Source organism: Glycine max, chromosome 11, assembly GCF_000004515.6.
Source record: "Glycine max cultivar Williams 82 chromosome 11, Glycine_max_v4.0, whole genome shotgun sequence".
In the NCBI taxonomy this organism is placed as follows: domain Eukaryota; kingdom Viridiplantae; phylum Streptophyta; class Magnoliopsida; order Fabales; family Fabaceae; genus Glycine; species Glycine max.
Window position 1 is genome coordinate 10283680 of NC_038247.2, and position 19098 is coordinate 10302777.

Below are 19098 nucleotides of genomic sequence, written 5' to 3' on the forward strand. Positions count from 1 at the left end.
CTTGTTTGGTTATAAGACTATAAATTCTTTTGACAGCTTTTGAGATCTTCTCTATGGGAAATATATCCAAACAGGCCTAAAATCAGAAACAGTTGAGTGTTCTCTACTTTTGGATGCTTAGCATTTTTGAAGTCAAACATGAAACATTTTATGCTGTCTAATTCTTCATTTTTTTCAGCATATCAAACTTACTCTCAAGTCAAAATATAAAAGAATAAAATCCATTTTTTGAATCTATATGACGATGCATCTGCCAATAATTCATACGGAGAGAATAAAGGAAAGGGAAAACAATGTATCTTTATTCAATTTGTATGGTTACATGTTGTATTTGATATTTTTTTTCACAGTAATTTTTAATCGTGCCTAGTAAATCAATGGAACTTATGCCAGGCTCAGCCACTACGTGGCAAGACAGAACACATTTTCCAACAGTTATAGCCCAAACGTGCAAGTCATGAACATCCTGCACTCCCTTGATATTTCTGAGGCCACTTTCCAGCTTACTAATATCGATCTCACTTGGTGTCCTTTCCATCAGAATGCCATAAATATTCCTAAGCAAGGGAAGAGTAGTGCTTACTGACAAAACAGAAAATATAAGAGTACACACAAGGTCAACCATAAACCACTCAGGTTTTGCCCATATTATGGCTCCAGCAATCATCACTCCAATAGATTGAATCATATCAGCCATGACATGCAAATATGCCCCCTGAAGATTTATGTTCAAGACATTAGTATTTGTCTGACTACTTGAAACCAGGGTAACATTCTCCTCATCAGTTATTTTAGATTGTTCCTCCTTCCCATGATCATGATCTGTCTGGTATTGATGATGACTATGATCATGACCCGAGCTTTCACAACCATCATGATGATGATGATGATGATGATGATGATGATGATGATAATGATGGTGATGACTATGATCATGACCAATCCATGCAACCATGATGAAGTTAAGAACAAACCCAAGTGCTGCAATTGCAAGCATGAGCTTTCCATTCACACTGCCATTTCGGACGAGAATTCTACCTACTGCTTCATATATCAAAAAACCGGATATCAACCAAATTAACTGCACAGATACAAGAGCCCCCAAAACCTCAAGACGATTGTATCCAAAAGATTGGTGCGGCGTTGCCTCCCAACCTGAAGCCCACACTGCAAAGAGAGAGATAGAGAATCCAGCAATATCAGAAAGTAAGTGTGCTGCATCACTGATGACAGATAGGCTGTGAGCTTTTATTCCACCAATAAGTTCCACAACCATAACAATAGCATAGAAAACAATGAGTCCAGAGAGTTTCTTTGATGACTCTTTTGATGCCACAGCACTGTTTTCGTGTCCTGAAAAAGGACAAACAGAACTGCAAGATGAGTCTGCCTTCATAGGAATAACATCAAGTCTTTCAGAGGCAATGGGTATCTCAATTTCCTGCATTGTCCTTTCTTCCACCAAGATAGGGGCTTTCTCGTGTTCCATTTGATTCAGCAATCTGGGTATTTATAAAACAAACAAAAGAAACGAACCATTGAGAAAAAGTCCTCCTCAAGGCTTAGTCGATTGTTATAGATTGCAAACACCAACAACATCAGGAAGAGCATTCTAAATCATGTTCCTGAGTTGAAACGGCCATGTTTTGGCAAAATGTGAAACATTTTTTACAAATTCAAACTGGAGCAAGGCACAGTAATTGGCATAAAATAAGATAATAAAAAAAAGGGCATTAAGTCAAGGATAAATTAGACTAGTTCAATTTCGAGAAAAAGGTGTGTAATCAAAATAAAATAAACAGAGATCGCATTACATATTAAAGGGTTGTTGGAAAATCACAGAAAGGGGCAAAGCTAGACGTGTGCCTATTACATCATAAGAGGAATGAGTATTTGGAAACGTGAAAAAAAAATTGGGTTATCTGAAGTTTCTATTGCCTTAGAAGACGTACTATCATCAGACATAGAAGCTAAGGAGATAGGGTAAGGTCACAAATTGGCATACAAGAAGTGAAGAGGGTAAAGAAACAATTTGCAGAGAAGCAAGAGAAGAGGAATAAATAAATAAAAAAAAATAAAGAAATCGTATTCATTCATACCAGTAGAAGTGAAGAGGTGGATGGAATTGGGAATTGTTGTGGGCTTTAGGTTTGAGAAGGAAAAGAGAAAGAGGAAGTGAATTGAACAAAAACATTTGATGTGGTCGTGGGGCACATCTATCGGCGGAGAACAGTAGCCAGGCCAACAACCAAGATGTTTTCTCGTGTGGATTTTTCCGTCCCAAACAACATAGAGGCAAAAATAAACTATTTGCTAGTAACAGACTAACAGTTTTAGCCTTTTCGGGCCAATCCAGCACAATTTTATTATAAATACAACTACACGAATACCATGCCACACGTTATTTTATTTTGGTTTAATTGTAATTTTTTATTCTCAAACTTATATAATCTTGTGAAATTCTTTTCCACAAATTTTGTCTTCTAAATTACAAAATTATTTTGAATTGTCCTATGTACCCTCCGAAGGATGGCAAGGTAATTTTTCTCTATATATCTCTTGTACTCTAATGACGTCTAGCTAATTTCTCGTTGTCTTGATCATGATTTACCCATGATTGAGTTTATTCATTCATTGCACATTAACTTTTTGATTGGCCAAATATCTAAGCTTCATGTATTGGAATGATTGAGTATCCTATCGTCCTTTTTTATTTTTTATAAAGAAAGGTATCTAACAATTCGATCATTGGAGTAGTCTAGAGTAGTCAAATACCCATCTAGTATATCTTAGTTGTGGTGATTTAAAAGAATAATTACCATAAAATTATCTTAGTTGTGGTTATTTAGATATGTTAGACAATATTTGGAATTTTGTAAATTGAAGGTAAGATTACAAATAATAATAAAATTTGAGAGTAAATTTCACAAAATTGTATAATTTTAGGAAATAAAACATAATTAAGTCTTTATGTTATAAAATAAAATTTGTAGGCGTTTTTTTTGGTCAAATTTTCTAGCCTTTTGAATTTAATTACTTCACCTGCTTGAAAATATGCAATTTAAAATTTTTATACCATAGTAACTAATAAATAATTCCTAAAAAAGAGAAACTAATAAATAATTTTGATTTATCTTTCTTTATAATGAAATCTTACTTTAAAATATTATGAATTGTATTCAATTAAAGTAATTAATGTTTGGGATAACAATAAGTATGTCAACAGATGGTATAAAAGAAATAGTGGTTTGAGTCTTTGAGATGGTTAAGAATTTCTTTAGACTAATTGTTAAATCAAGTTAATTATAAATTAAAAATATATTTAAAAATAGAAAAAATAAAAGTCAAATTAAATGCTGTATATATAAAAATTAAGATTCATTTTAAAAATACTATATGTTGAAATATTAAAAGTACCATATTACCATTAATATATTCTTATATTTTTTAAAATATTTTATTAATAAAAGTTAATGAAAAAATATTTATTATTGAATGTCTGATATTTTAAAATCTACATCATGATTATTATTGAGGTGCTACTTGATAGATATATTCTTTTATTTTCAAATAAATTACTTATTTAAGAATCACATTTTTCGGAATATGATATCTAAAAAAATAATAAAATATATTAAATTATTATTTAAATTTTGTAATAATAATATATTTACCACTATTCTATAAAAATAAATTTGCCATTAATTTCAACAGGAAATTTTAGTAGCTTTACATTTTTTTTTAATTTTTTTTTTGTGGAGAGCTTTACATTTAACATTTTTTTTTGGGTGGAGAGCTTTACATTTAACTAACACTACAAAATCTCATTTCCACATATAAAAGTGGAAAAAAATCATCTCCCCTTATTTATAAATTAATAATTTTAAGAATCTTATGTTTGAGAAATATTGTTATTATTTTCTACAAATTATGGATAACTTTTTTAACTAGCTCTTATTAAACAAACCTTTGTTTATTTTTCTTTCGAAAATACCTTTTTCCATAAATTATTTTCCTATAGGTATTTTACATGTTTCGGAAACTATATTTCGGAACCAAAATTGGGGCATGAGTTCTTTTATGCTCTCTCACCCTCTTACACGAGGAAACTCCCTTTTTAGGATTTCAAACTCTTCTCTCATGGATTTCCTATGCGATCCTCTAAGGGGGAAAATCAACACTTTTCACGAGGAGCATCACCACCCAGTGTCCATTAGATCAGTATTGCACCATTCTAACATTTTCTCACAATTTGAGTACACATAATTTTTTGTGAGTCCTGGCTTAAACTAAGTGTTTCTTTTTCTACTTTGACTCGTAGTTTCTTTTCTGGTAGAGAAGAATTCTTTGTGGGTTCGTACCTTGAAAGCAAGAGCAAAGGTTGATGAGGAGTTACTGCATAACCCTACCACTTCCAAGTGGTGGAAGGATATTAATTGTGATGATTATGGATGGTTTTGGAGTAACTCAAGGAGACTTGTGGGTGATGGTGAAGATATGGAATTAATTCTGGAAGGATGGGTGAATAATGAGTCACCTTGTTATAAATTCAGTAGGCTATTCAATTTGTCGGTGCAAAAGAATTGTCGAGTGTTGCAAGTAATATGTATATGTTTGATGCATATAGACTTTGAAATGCTGAAGTTCTAGGGGCAACAGATAATTGATATTATCATAGGGAGGGGGTGGAGTTAGTCAGGAGTTTCTCAGCTTTTTATTGTACTCATTTAGTTCTTGGTATCACTTGTACCAAGAACGTTCTTTCAAGTTTCAATAGTATATTTTTGGCTGATTAAAACAAAATTAGAATTGATAATAATATGTAAAAGCAAGGGGCTTTAATATTCTTTCCCATATTAAAATATTATTCGAGTATTTTCAAAAATAATGAATAAACCAAGAATTTTCAATTTTCAATTTTCAATTTTCGGTTTATTTAAAAATTGATTTATAGAGATAATAACAAAAAATTAAGCAGATAATATTATCTGGAGATTTTCAAAAGGAATAAAAAAATATTTAAAATTTTAAATTTCCGATTTTTTAAACTAGTTTTTAAGATTTTGAAAATTCACCAATTTGATAATTAACACAGTTCATTATATTTATTACTTTCGTTTTAATTTGATTTTCAACTTTCGCGACTATTTGAATACAATTGAAATTACCAAAATGACCTTTAAACTTTTGGAGGAAATTTTTTTAGCAGGTGTATACTACTTAAGTAATAAAGGATAAGAATAAAGGATAATAAATAAAAAAATGACTTCTCCAATCCGTCCAAGGGGGGTTTGTGAGATGAAAGCATTAAGAAGTTTTTCATTTTTAAAATGCTGTAAGGACAAAATTTATATTTCATATAAAAATTAGTTGAAATCACATTATTTAAGACCATGTAAGTAATTCTTCATGAGAATCTATTTCTACTTCCTAACATTCCTCAAAGAATAATTACACAAACAAGAACGAAATGTAGAAAATTACCTTGTCACCGAGTGGGGTTTTGATTGGCCCTGGTGCAACGCAATTAGTCCTTATATTGTTTTTGGCCCACTCACATGCCAAATTTTTAGTTAGTTGGTTCGTTGCTCCAGCATGTCAATTAGTAGTATGACAGGGGAAGAAAGGAAAACTAGTTTCGAGGATCAGTGCCTCCGGACAGAGAAAAGGAAAAGGAAGTAATTGTATTTTTATTGATGATGCTGCTTATTACATAGTCTTATTTGTTCTGATTTTTCAATAACAAAATTTGTCTTTTTTATTAGAAAATATCAGAAATTGGTTAAGCTTGTCTCCCCCTAAATGACCAGCATCCTTCCTGCAGGATATGCTATACTAGCTTGCCTTTCTTTCATATAGTCAGGCCTTGTAATTGTTCTTTTGGTCTTGCTTTCTAATTGCACCTTTGTTTCTGCAACTTGCTTATTTGCTGCACTATCACTCTTTGGCCCTTGCAGAATCACCTTGTCCTCAAGGTGATAGTCTCTTTGCAATTGATCCCATTCTTCCTATGATGTGTCATCCGGGGATAACTCTTGCCATTGCACCAGAACTTCCCAAGGACTTTCAACTGATGACAAAGACTTGCGAGAATCCAAAATGGCCATAGGAGAGATGATGGGCTGATCCAGCATAAAATCGTTGGGTAATTGAACCGCTTCATTGAGTTCCGGTGATCCTCAAAATGACTTCAACACTGAGCAATGGAAGACAGGGTATATACGAACTTTGTCAAGAAGTTGTAGGCGATATGTCACCAAGCCAATGCGCTCCACAATTCGAAAGGGTCCATAAAATCGTTTAGCCAATTTTCCATGCACCGCATTTGGACCTTTGACCGAGAGTTGGCGGTGAGGTCTTAGTATGAGTATAACCCAATCTCCTGTTTGATAGGTTACCTCGCGCTGTTTAGCATCCACAAAATGTTTCATAGCGGTTTGAGCCTTTAGGAGTTTCTTTCGAATGCCCTGGAAGGTTTCCTCTCTGTCCTTTGACATGTCGTCAACAACATCTAGTTTAGATGAACCCGCGATATATTCTGGAAAATTGAATGGTTTGCGCTCAAAGGTGATCTCATAAGGGTTGATCCTGTTCCCACGTTCCAGGACGTGTTATGAGACCACTCGACCCAGAGGAGAAGCTTGCCCCACGTTCTTGACCTGCGGTGCACGAAAGCACGAAGATATTGCTCGATGATCTTGTTCAGCACCTCCGTTTGACCATCACTCTGCGGATGGTATGCAGAGCTCATTCTTAACTGTGTGCCACTAAGTTGGAATAGCTCCTGCCAAAACTTACTAACGAACAGAGGATCCCTGTCGGAGACCAAGCTTCGTGGTAACCCATGAATCTTTCCAACGATGTCCATGAACAGAGAAGCCATTGTATGAGCTGTATGTGAGGAAGGTAACATGCCCAGATAGATACCTTTGGAGAAGCAGTCGACAACTACAAGGGTTACCGAATTGCCATGATAAGGGGGCAGTCCAGTGATGAAGTCAAGGGAGAGATCCTCCCAGGGACGATGAGGCACTGGAAGGGGGCACAACAGTCCCACCATCTTCTTGGTTTCATACTTGGTGTGTTGGCAATCTACACATTGAGCCACGAATTATGCCACATCGTCACGAAGGCCAGACCAATAGAAATTTGCAGATATGCGAGCTACTATTTTTGCGACGCCCATGTGTTCACCTGTAGGGGTAGAGTGATACTCAGTGAGCAGGATAGGAATCATCGAGAGTCCTCATGACAACCAAATACGTCCCTTCTTGATTATTAGATTGTGAGCAATTATAAGTATTTCGAAATTAACAAGAATGAAACTACCCGTTAGTCCCCCACTCTAACTAACACTTTTCGTGAAAGAGATATAAGATTGATCTAGTGATTGAAAAAAAAGATAAAGAGAGAACCGAAGAAAGAGAGATTGTGAGTTTAAATTTTTCATCAGGTATTTCTAACAAAACTAACAAATTAACATTTATGGATAAAAAAAAAAACACTTTCCCGCGAAACTATTACCTTTTGTTGCATCATAAGTGGATCCTATGCCTATTGATACCACACCAGCAATGGAGGATATAAAAATGAAGTTTGCAGCCTCAAGCAGATTCAAGATTCGTATTTATCAGAAATGAGAAGTCTTCCTCCGTAACATCCAGGGTCTGTTTCGGTACGTTTGTTCCCACGTTGTTTACCTAACCAGCAGAACATATAGAATTAATGTAAGCATAAGGAAATATAAGAATGTTATATTCCTAAATGTTGGATACACTTGTGCACACTGTACACACTTGCGCTAGGAACGAAGCTGAACTCAATGGATTCCAAATTAATTCTAATTCTTAACTTGTTATAGTTAGCCCAGTACTTATTAAGATAACTTCAATTTCAAGGCAATCAAATTAATTATTACTGACAAGGATATTGAGTTTGCCATTAAACTGAGAGGAGAATCTAGTTATGAGGTCTTGTCTTTCTGCACGAGATGCCACGTCACAGACCGAACCAGTTACTCTGTATCCTTTTGTGTTCCATTCATTTAAGGATTCATTGAGTTCAGCTTCGTTCCTAGCGCAAGTGTGTACAGTGTGCACAAGTGTGTATCTACAATTAAGCATGTTTATACAAATAAATTACCCAAACAATTAAAGAACTAATTATGTCCACTAGCTTTGTTGTTGTTAATAGCTAGTTTAGAAACAGGTATTTTGCGTAACGACTTTCGAATTAAGTATAGTATATATGACGTAGGAACAAAAAATTTGGAAGAAGAAGGTAGTAACCCGATTCCTTTGGATCCACCGGTGACCCTGTAAAGACCATCTGCTACTTTTGCTACTAATGTTTGTCTCAGCCATTTCTCTTAAAACTTCAAAGAACATGTCTTATCAATGGTTTGTATTTATAATCCTTAATTAATTCTGTATGTACACAGAGGAAGTTCAGAATTAAAGTGTAGTCTGCTTAATCTCATTGCTTTTCTATCACTGTCCACTGTCCAGTCCTTTTCCTAGTAGCCGACTGCATAGTTCTTTCACTTCTTTGGTTGGGAAGAGATCCCATTAAAAGGTGGCGAGTTAAGTTTTTTTTAAAAAATAGTAATTCACAAAATGATAAATACTTCACAATAAAAAAAACATAATAAAACTGTAGCCATAATGAAAATTTCCCTTTTTTGTTAACCAGTTAAAAAGTTGAGTGCATTGTACAGTTTTTCCTTCTTTTTTTTTTTTGTTTTTACTTCTTTTTATAAAAAAATTATAAAGATAATGAAACTAATTATGTAAAAAAATAGCTATGTAAACATTAGGCCTCATAGAAGCAATGCTCATTAAAATCAAATCAATTTAAAATGTGCATCTTGGGAAACAGTGGGAAAATCAAACAGAAGTTGATGATTTATGTCTGAAACTGTTAATTAATTAGAAATTATTTTATCTGAATGTATGTTGTTGATGCAAGATCAAACGTGTATAGATTTTTACACTATTAATTTATTAAAAATTACTTTATGTATACTTTTTAATTATTACAAAAATTAACAATATTATTATTTATGACAATTCATAATTAAATGGTAATATAAGAAAAATATTTATATTCTTAATATATTTTAATTAAATTCTTATATAGAACGTGATTCGGTGTATTAAATAAAATTTTAATGCTTGTGTGATATTATTTTTGCATATATACTGCATCAAAGGATATAAAGAAACTTTTTTTGTAAGAAATATCTAATGAAAACAGTTATACTTTAACATAAATATCTATAATCTATAACTATTAACAAAGGAGATATCCTTATTTGGACTCTAAATTTTTTATGACATTTTTGCTTCTTAACTAATTCTAAAAATTACACCACTAAATTTCAACATCTCTACTTTTATTTAACCTTCACTTCTCTTTCTCTCTCTTTTTTTTTTTGTTGAAAAAACATGGTGTCTCTCTCTTCTCCCTGATCAGCATAATAGTGGTAAGTGGTCAATTATATGTATTAAAAAATAAAATTGATATGATTGTACCGATTATAGAGCACTTGTGATTAGGAGACATGATAATGATGGAGGGCATACATGAAATATCCTTTGTAAAATGGATACTATCTTTGAGCATTTTTGGAGGGTAAGTTAATCACGTTGATGCAATAAAACCTTGAGAGTTAGAACAAAGAGCTTTCATCTGAATGTATCTTGTTGATGCAAGATCACACACGCACTTTGCCGCTAGTCGTCATTGATGACTAAACTTTAGGTATAATGTAAATTTTAATAATTCATTTTTAATAAAGAAGTAATTTGGTTTTGTAATTTAATTACTATACATTAATTAAATTTGATTCGTTGTCAAAAAAATAATAATTAAATTTGATTAAATTTAAATTTAGACGGCTGTTTTACTAAACCCCACCTTGGTGAAAACGAAATCTCCTGTCCGAAATCAAAATTCCACCTTAGTAAAGAAGTTTTTCTTTTCTTTTCTTTTCTTTTTGAGAATCTTTCTTGCACACCACTCTACTAATGTTCCATTTTGGAACAATTCAAAATCGACTTCTCTTTTTCCTAGACATGACATAGATGCTTACAGAATAATGCTTGTAATTTTTATTTTAAGAACATTTTTTTTATGATTACAAGTAAAATCAATTAAATGATGTCATATCCTTGTATTATCTTAGATTCTAAAACTATTCAAGTTGATAGGGAAGTAGAGAGCCATTCCTTCACCATGCCAAATGTTTCACAGGAATGGCAAGTGTAGAGAAAAAATAGTAAGGAAGGTGCATGATAGAAGCTGCAACTCTTAGAACTGTGTTGTTGGGTAGAAACCATTCACGGACATTCCTCCATCAATACAAATAATCTGGCCAGTGATGTATGATGATGCTGGTAAGCAAAGAAAGGCAACAAGAGAAGAGACTTCTGCTGGATCTCCTAGGCGCCTAAGAGGAGTTCTGGAGTACACTTCTTCCAGATAATCTTTGTTGCTGAGCACCTAAAAGAAGAGGGTAAAAGTCAGATAACGTTTGATATCAGATCCACCGCATTAGACTTCTGTGTTTTAGAGCACCATGCAAACTCCTGCCAGACCATGATTCCAAATGCAATGCAATAAACCCAACTGCAATGTTATTACTTATTACACAGGGAATGGAAGGAACACTAGTGACTACTGTTAGGACTTGGAAGTATTCGCAAAATTAATCTGCAGCACCAATATCACAAATTAAAATTTAGGCAGTAACAAAGCCAAAAAAATATGTCCAAGACACTTTTTTCCTTTGATTTCTATGCTAGGAAAATGCAATTTGTTGGTGCAAGAGCAAGAGTACTAGTAGTATGTTAGAGGGCTTAGGGCAATATACTGATTTTAGATTCCCAATCAAATCCAGGATGGTCCAATTATGGGATCAGAAAAATATCTTAAATCTTCTCCTTGAATAATCGGGAGGTACAAACTAGCAAGAATCTATTACGTCTCTCAGTTTCTTCCATATTGTGTAAATTTGCTTAGTCTAACAGAAGCTAGAGGTTGTGCATTTAGATGCAAATTATCAATGAGATGTCATTTATGCTTGTTGAGGAGTTGCTGTTCCAGAGGACTGGATTCAAGATAAAGTAGCTCGGTTAGTAATTTACCAGACAATAGACTTCCTATAATCTACCTAAGAGGGCACTTTGGCAGGAAGAACATTGAGGAAAGAGATTGATTATGTATATCAAGATGTAAAGTTCAATTCTGTTCTGTTGAAATAGAAACTTCGAAACGAAATGGAAGACTTAAGAACTAGAGGTGGCATATATCCATGTAATTTCAAAGCTGTTCTGTTTTCGAAATAGAAAAATGCTAGCAACACACTCTTTAACATATTGTCTACCATTAGTTGACCTTTGTTGGAAATCACAAAATTGTGTGGGTTCACTCCTTATTTAATAAACCCTACTAATGATTTTATAGTTTTCAATAAATTTTAACCAATATAAAATAATGAGTTTGAAGCAGTAGTACTCCTCTTGGAAATAAGTGTTGATGCATTCAACCAAATTTTTCAAAAAAGTGAGGAAAAAGTGATGGTATACCATTATACTACTAATCAGTGTCAAAGGTAGCTCGTTCTAACTAATGGTTACAGGATAAAGCGGAAGAAAATTACCTGCTCTACCAATGAAGTTTTGATGTACCAAGGTGCCACTGCATTACTCCTTATATTGTCTTTTGCCCACTCACAAGCTAGATTTCTTGTTAGTTGATTAATTGCCCCTATAAACCAGAAAACAAACAAATGTTCAAAATTCCATAAACCCATCAACATCACAGCATTTGTTAAGCAAGCTGCAATATAGCATTAAGCAGCTAAATTACCTTTCGTTGCTCCTTGAACAGACATTGACTTGAGTGAGACAAAACCAGAAACAGATGAGACAAACACAACACTTCCCATTCCCGATGCTTTCAGAAGTGGATATGCAAGTTGGCATAAATGAAAGACGGATCCCAAATTCGTATCAATAAGAGTAGAAAACTCTGCACTTGTGAAGTCTGTCACTGGTTTCCGAATGTTTGTACCAACATTGTTTATCTACACATCAAATTAATCAGGTTAATACATATGTCTACATAAAGAGGGCTAACTAATCCAAAGTGAACTTCAAAGCAATTCACAACAAAGAAAAGTACATATTTTGACCCTTAATAGCATGGGAAGAAAATGAACACGAGTTATGATTATGAACACGTTGCAGGACTGAACATCTAAAGGTGGTCTGATAACAAACCAATTACAAATAATCCGATAGGCTTAACAACAATCACTAGAAAAAACTTTGATACTATCTTATAATTTGGTCGTGATCCTAATTCAATCTTAAAAGTTAGCTCATAGGATAAAGATTATTCTCCACTTATATATACTATTTTAATCATATCAATAGTCGATATCCCCAGCAACAACTCACAAGGATGTTGAGTTTCCCGTGGAAGAGAGAGGAAACAGACTCCATGAGTGCCTCCCTCTGGTGTGGAACTGAGACATCACAAACTGAGCCAGTGACATCAAAACCGGAATCATTCCAATTCTTGAGGCACTTGGTGAGATCATGTTCATTCCTGGCACAGGTATGCACTCTGGCTCCAAACCCCGTCAATTCCTCCACAATGGCGTGCCTTTACAACAAAAAATGAATCACAAGTTAAATTAGAATGAAAGGTGAAAAGGGTGAGAAATAGAAGGAATCATGGGCAAAGTTAAAATTTTTTTTTTACCCAATTCCGCGAGTACCACCAGTGACGAGAGCTGTCATGCCCTGAAGAGTCCACCTCTGCTGTATTGTGGACTGGTGGCTCCTAATGCAATTGGACTGTGATTTTTTTCTTCTATGGTTGAAAATGAAAGAGGTGGTGGTTGTGCGGCTTGAGAGTAATGGAAAATTAGAAGTTGGATTTATGAGGGAAGCCAGATGCATTTTGTGCTAATCACTGTCAAATCATGCGACCAGGATTCTTCTTTTTAAGGTAATTTGATTATCCATTACATTATCTAGGAGAAGTTGATTCAAAGGATTCTGTGCCTGCACTGATTGAGATTTGAGAATGCCCGAAATGGGAAATGGGAGTGCATCATCTCCTGACTGTGAGGGGGGAGTTTTGAGGCAAAAGCCTTATCAAAATTCAAGGAGTGGCCAAAGATTCTTGTATTTATTCATTTTCATATGATTTACTTATCTTCATTTTTTTTTGGACAATTTACTAATCTTCATTGTTACTTGAGAAAAGAAAATTTAAATACAGTTTTATGAACTTCATTGGGTTGTGTTAATACTTATTCAGTCTCATAATAATAATTATTTTTTTCAATTGTATTTTTTTATAATATTAACGATATGAGTAACATGTAAAAAATTAAATTAATGATAATAAAATTAATTTTATAAATTATTATTTTTTATTTATTTATTAATTTTTTATTTGTTTAAATCAATAGAAAATGACAATTATATTAAGACAGACAGAAGGAGTAATATACAAGTTTTTGTATTATATTGAATTATGGATTAAAAATTCTTTTAAAATAACTTTATATTCTTAATTTCATAAACTAATTTAGCATATTGCTAAAAAAAAAGTCTTGAAAAGAAGTTTAATATCCTAATGTATAAAAAAAATTACTTCCTATGATTAAAAAATGGGTAGGTCAAATGATAGAATGTGTCGTTATTTTGTATAAATATGAGAAATGATATCTTATATTTTTTTTATCCATAAAAATTGAACACATCATCAAAAATTTACAACACTCATGTATCCTAAAAATCAAATCGTCATTTAAAAAAGTATATTTTTTCCTAGAATTATTGTACTTCTTTTGTAAATTAAATAGATTAAAGTTATAGTTTTTTTCCTATTAGAAATAATATTTGTGGTTAAAATGAATTAACATTTCAATTTATTAATTCATTTGTGATGATTAAGAGAACTCTTCATGTAGCGGAATTGTTGTGCTTTAGCTTAAACAGGTAAATAAATGACTGGTAAATACTAAACAGTTTATGGTTGAATTTTTTTATAAATTGTATAGTGAACATTGAATTCAAATTAGTACACGTATATTGAATGCATGTTAACAATATTATTCTCTTTTTTTTAGTCTTTTTGCATTTGATGCGATATAGGACCATAAAAAAGGAACATAAGAGCAACTCCAACAAGTGTTTCTCTCCTTACACTTAAAAAAAGTGTGAAATATTAATAAAAATGTAGTAGAGAAACTTTTGTGGATTCAATGGTTGTAGATGCTTTAAGGAACTCATAAGTATTTCATTGTTAATATTGAAAAATGATTATACATGTTAAATAATTTTCTCATTCTATTAATATAAATTTGGCATACCATCAAGTGTTTCCTTAAAAGAAACATACCATCAAGTATATAAATCAACCAACATAAAATTATTTTATTTTAACATGTGATCTCATGTTTGAGTGAAGGATACCTGTTATCCAAACGAAAAGAAACTAATATAAATTTAACACGCTTAAACAAATTAAATATACTTAATTTTGGGTTTAAACTTATTATTGTTATTGTTCAAATAAAAAGAAAAATAAATGTATATAAACTTAGTTCGTTATAACTTATACCCCTATCTTCATTAATTATTCATAACTTCGTATCGTTTCTTTAGTTTGCTCTCAAATTATATACATCTGGCCCATTTTGGTGTTCATTTTTTTTCTTAATGAAAGTAATTAGCCCAAATATATTATTTGTATTAGTAGCTATTTTCTCATGTCTTTCATATTGTCTATATATCTGAACTCTCTTCATTTGCTAACTCCACTTTCAGATTTCACAGACAAGCTTTTATTGCCCTGTCATTATATTCCACTGGATGTGTTACTTATTTGATTTATGAAATCATAGAAGTGTTGAAATTCTGACTTCTGCAACGTGCAAACCATATGTGCGCTTGCAAAGAAATTAAAATTGCTTGTAAGGGAGAGTTAAAGTTGTTATGAGTGATTACTGTTAGTTATTCTGTAATGGTAGATGGCACACTGCCTTACCATAGTTTCGTCTCAATACATATATAGGTGTACATTATTGTTATATTATATTATTAATTAAGATTGAATCATTATCACAGGAGCAAACTAGCTTGCGTGTATTGATGTATATCCAATATTAATGCAACGTTCCTAAGTTCTTGTTTCTTCTTTATTTGCAGCTAGCTCCTCAATTCAATATGTCCAACGTTCCTAAGTTGTTCTTCTGGTTTCCAAGTGGAAGACGTTTTAGTTCACGGCTACCTTTATTGTGTCGGTTTGGTACAACCGTGAAACAAGATAATTTCCTCCCTCTATATATACCAGCTACGAATCCTCTGGTGCTTTTTACTGTTTCCTTTTTGCATATGCAATTGCCCAAAACAACAACAACAACTACCAAGTCAGCTTTATATTCAATGCTTCTGGACGGCTAAACGCGAAAACATACAAGACTGTGTTTGACTAAACATTATGGAAGTGGCCGGTCAAGTACCAAACACCAATATGAAATTATAAATTGATTAACGATTATTACTATAATGACTTCCTCCATATAGTTTCACATTAAATTATTTAAGGCAGTTTTAATTTATTTCAGAATTCATTTCATCTAGAGAGTATAGTTTGATATTTTGAGAAACGAACACCGGAAAGCATTGATTGGGTTCAACTTTTAACTAATGCGGTCGATCATAAAAATGGTAAATATGTCTTTTTTGGTAGTTAGGTCGATCATTAAACTAATGTGGCTGCAGTAAACTAACTAGTTTTACGTTTTTAATAAAATTGACTTGTTCTAATATGGTACAGAGTAAATAAAATATTCAAAAATTCACTATTTTATGAACCAAATGATCACATTGTACTGATTGTCGACGATTGCGTGATTCCTAAGATGACCTTCTCATCTTGAGAAAGAAACCAATCTAACGATATAAATATATTATTTTAGCCTTTGCCCCCACACAGCTCACGATAATTTGCTCCAAGAAAACATTTATCATTTTTGTCTTAACTTTTCTTCATTTCTGGCTGGAAAGCATAGACCACTCTATGTTAGCATTCAAAACGTAGAAAGAAAAAAAGAGAATAAAGAGAGAGAAATATATATAAGTGATATGAAATTATAGGGGAAAAAAGATATAAAGAAAAATATAAGTGTTGGTTGAGTGATTATAAAATGGAGTTATTCGTGTATTACCGCTCATGCTTTAGAAATTAGAACAAATCTAGAACAATATTAGTTTTTAAACCATACATATTATTTTTTTCTAAAAAAATCATGCATATATAGTTTTTAAGGCCATGCATGTAATCTCAGATGACGTAGTTTTAGTTTCAGTCTAAAAATAAATATTTAATATTCATGCTTTGGATTATAATGAAGAAATCTAGGGTTAGTTTTTTCTTATTATTTAGAGTACCTTCGGTTAAAGGTTTATGCAAGAATCACATTGAGTCAATTTTCTATCGTATTCAGTAAAATAACAACAAAACATGTTTACGTACGATCTTAAAATAAATTTTATTTCACTATTAATGTCTTCTTGTTGTAAACAACAAACGACATTTGGACAATTCTTTATGCAATTAAAAGCTACGATTCTGAAGTTGAGTTTCTCATAATAATAATAATAATAATTTTCTTATAACCCAAACTCTGTTTCAATTATATATAAAGAGATCTTTTAACCCAAACTCTGCTTCAACATCTTCAATATTAGTTGATTTTGAGACAAATCATTGTTTTTCTTTAAAAATAATCACAAATAACTGTATATAAATTTACTTTAAACTATGGCCCACATCTTTCAAAAAAACTTGAAAAAATTACTTTTACACTTTCTATAGCAAAATAAAACAACCAATATATATATATATATATATATATATATATATATATATATATATATATTACATTGATTTTATTATAATCCAGTAAAATCAGTGAAGCATCTTTTTAATTTTATCCAAAATAAATTAATTAACGATCCATATAATTAATAAAAGTATATCAGTAACGACTAGAAACAACTTAGAAAGCAAGCCCATATATATTAATGGGAACATATAGTATAGTACTAATAACAACACTAAAATTATATAAAAATTTGTTTGATAGTAACATGCACTGTGAGTGGTTTATGCGACAATATTTGAATCTAACGTAGGCCGAAAGCCAGAAGCCAAAGCACAAGTTGTCCACAATATACTTGACTCAGTAGTGTTTCAAGCCTTAGCTATTTTGTCCTTTGCTACAACTCAAGCTGTAAAACATATCCAGGAAGTTACATTCTCATTACATGGGAATTTTGCATAAAATAATAATTAGATGAAAGCAGGCCTTAATTTGTATATATGCCCCATTAATTCAACATATAAAACCACCCCTATCTCCCTTTGTTGACCATCTCTATTCCTATCTACACCACTAGTGCTTCATTCATTCTCTTACATACTACCTTCAAAGTTGAAACTAATTATCAAATTAATGGAATCTGATCTTCATCATGATCATCAAGCTGCAGCATCAGAAAATCATCCCTCTGATGGAGAGGAGCAAGGTGCAAGTCACGTGACATCGAGGTCCTTCGAGTGCAACTTCTGCAGGAGGGGCTTCTCTAATGCACAAGCTCTAGGAGGACACATGAATATTCATAGAAAAGACAAAGCCAAGCTCAAGCAACAACAATCTTCAAACCAAATTCAACAGGATCAGGCCAAGTCTTATGGTGAAGATAGCAACAAACAAAAATGGAATTGGAATGTGTCTCTACAAGAACATGCCATTCACAAGAGGCAGCAGCTTCCACTCTTTGCCGAATCACCAACTAGTAGTGAAACACAAAAGCCACAACAAGGTCAAACTCAAACTACTACTGAACAGGCTTCGTTATCTACTCAAGATTCCTCATCGGAGTTAGACCTTGAACTGAGACTAGGACCTGAACCACAGGACTCGTCAGCAGCAGAAACGGGTACAAGAAATTTTTTTTGAATTGAATTCTCTCAATACGTAATTATTTGTAGATGTTCATGAACCGCGCGCCCCTTTTTATTGGTGAAAAGAATTCATATACTGTTTGATTTTGTTTTCGCAATTTTACTTTTGAATTCAGCATTAATTGCTTTGTATTTTATATATGTTTGTTATAAAATTTACGGGATATACTTCTGATTACTGGTTTTTTTATTCGCTTTGTTTTGGGTACAATTTTGAATCTTGAACTAAATTTCTTGCACCACATTCCAACAATGGCCTCAATCCCTATTAATTAATCTAATCGGTTCTCATTCGCCTCAAGGACACCAAAATTAAAGTAGAAGCAACACTTGATATATGCCGCTTGCCCTTGCCTGATGTATGTAGATTATACTTTCCTAATGAATATGATGATGCTAAGGAGTGAAAACATGTACATCATATGATGTTAACCTCAGAATAAATTAAATATATATGTATTTTGTTTCCATTACATACAAGATTATATTCTCGATTAGTGCTAAGTGAACTAGCCTTGCCATCTTCAACCACTTAGTAATCGATAAGAACAAGGCAATTTAGTAGCCTGTATCTTATATATATGAAATTAATCTATTTATCAAATATAATGTTTAGAACGCTAGCTGTGCAAACAATATATATATATATATATATATATATATATATATATATATATATATATATATATATATATATATATAATTTTAAATTCTCTCTTTCCATTGAAGCATGCTTTATGTTACATTTGTAATTTGTCTTCATTCTTAATTTCTGATTGAGTTTCCATTGTTCTTCTATTTTTAAGCATAAAGCATGTCAACATTTTTGTTTGGCTACATTAATTTAGCTAGCTTGCATGTAAGAAATATAGTTTACCAAGTGATACAATTTTGGCGACACACAGTTCTTCAAAGATCGAGATTTAAAACTTCCCGAAGCTAGCCCAGCGATTTCACAACAAAAAGGTGTACTAGAAAAAACAAGAGTTTAAGTGATAAGAGTGTACTGCATATATTCAGTGTTTTATATTGACCCACCCA

General features: G+C 32.4%; 3 protein-coding genes and 1 pseudogene across 3 annotated transcripts; 1 reads left to right on the forward strand and 3 right to left on the reverse strand.

The window, feature by feature from the left end:
- Positions 1–280: 280 nt before the first annotated feature.
- On the reverse strand, positions 281–2362 carry LOC100789520 (metal tolerance protein B). The gene is made up of 2 exons (XM_006590906.4): positions 2100–2362; positions 281–1502 (listed from the first exon to the last, which is right to left on the reverse strand). Exon 2 carries the CDS (start codon positions 1487–1489, stop codon positions 302–304), a length of 1188 nt encoding a protein of 395 aa, XP_006590969.1. The 5' UTR covers positions 1490–1502; positions 2100–2362; the 3' UTR covers positions 281–301.
- Positions 2363–4970: 2608 nt separating this feature from the next.
- LOC106795025 (tropinone reductase-like) lies at positions 4971–8363 on the reverse strand (annotated as a pseudogene).
- Positions 8364–10089: 1726 nt separating this feature from the next.
- Positions 10090–13178, reverse strand: LOC100799534 (tropinone reductase homolog At5g06060). The gene is made up of 5 exons (XM_006590907.3): positions 12772–13178; positions 12465–12672; positions 11872–12088; positions 11663–11769; positions 10090–10503 (listed from the first exon to the last, which is right to left on the reverse strand). The coding sequence occupies exons 1-5, from the start codon at positions 12969–12971 to the stop codon at positions 10312–10314; spliced, it is 924 nt and encodes a 307-aa protein (XP_006590970.1). The 5' UTR covers positions 12972–13178; the 3' UTR covers positions 10090–10311.
- Positions 13179–17269: 4091 nt separating this feature from the next.
- On the forward strand, positions 17270–18229 carry LOC102667172 (transcriptional regulator TAC1). Its single transcript, XM_006590908.3, has one exon. It carries the CDS (start codon positions 17546–17548, stop codon positions 18050–18052), a length of 507 nt encoding a protein of 168 aa, XP_006590971.1. The 5' UTR covers positions 17270–17545; the 3' UTR covers positions 18053–18229.
- The last annotated feature ends 869 nt before the right edge of the window (positions 18230–19098 follow it).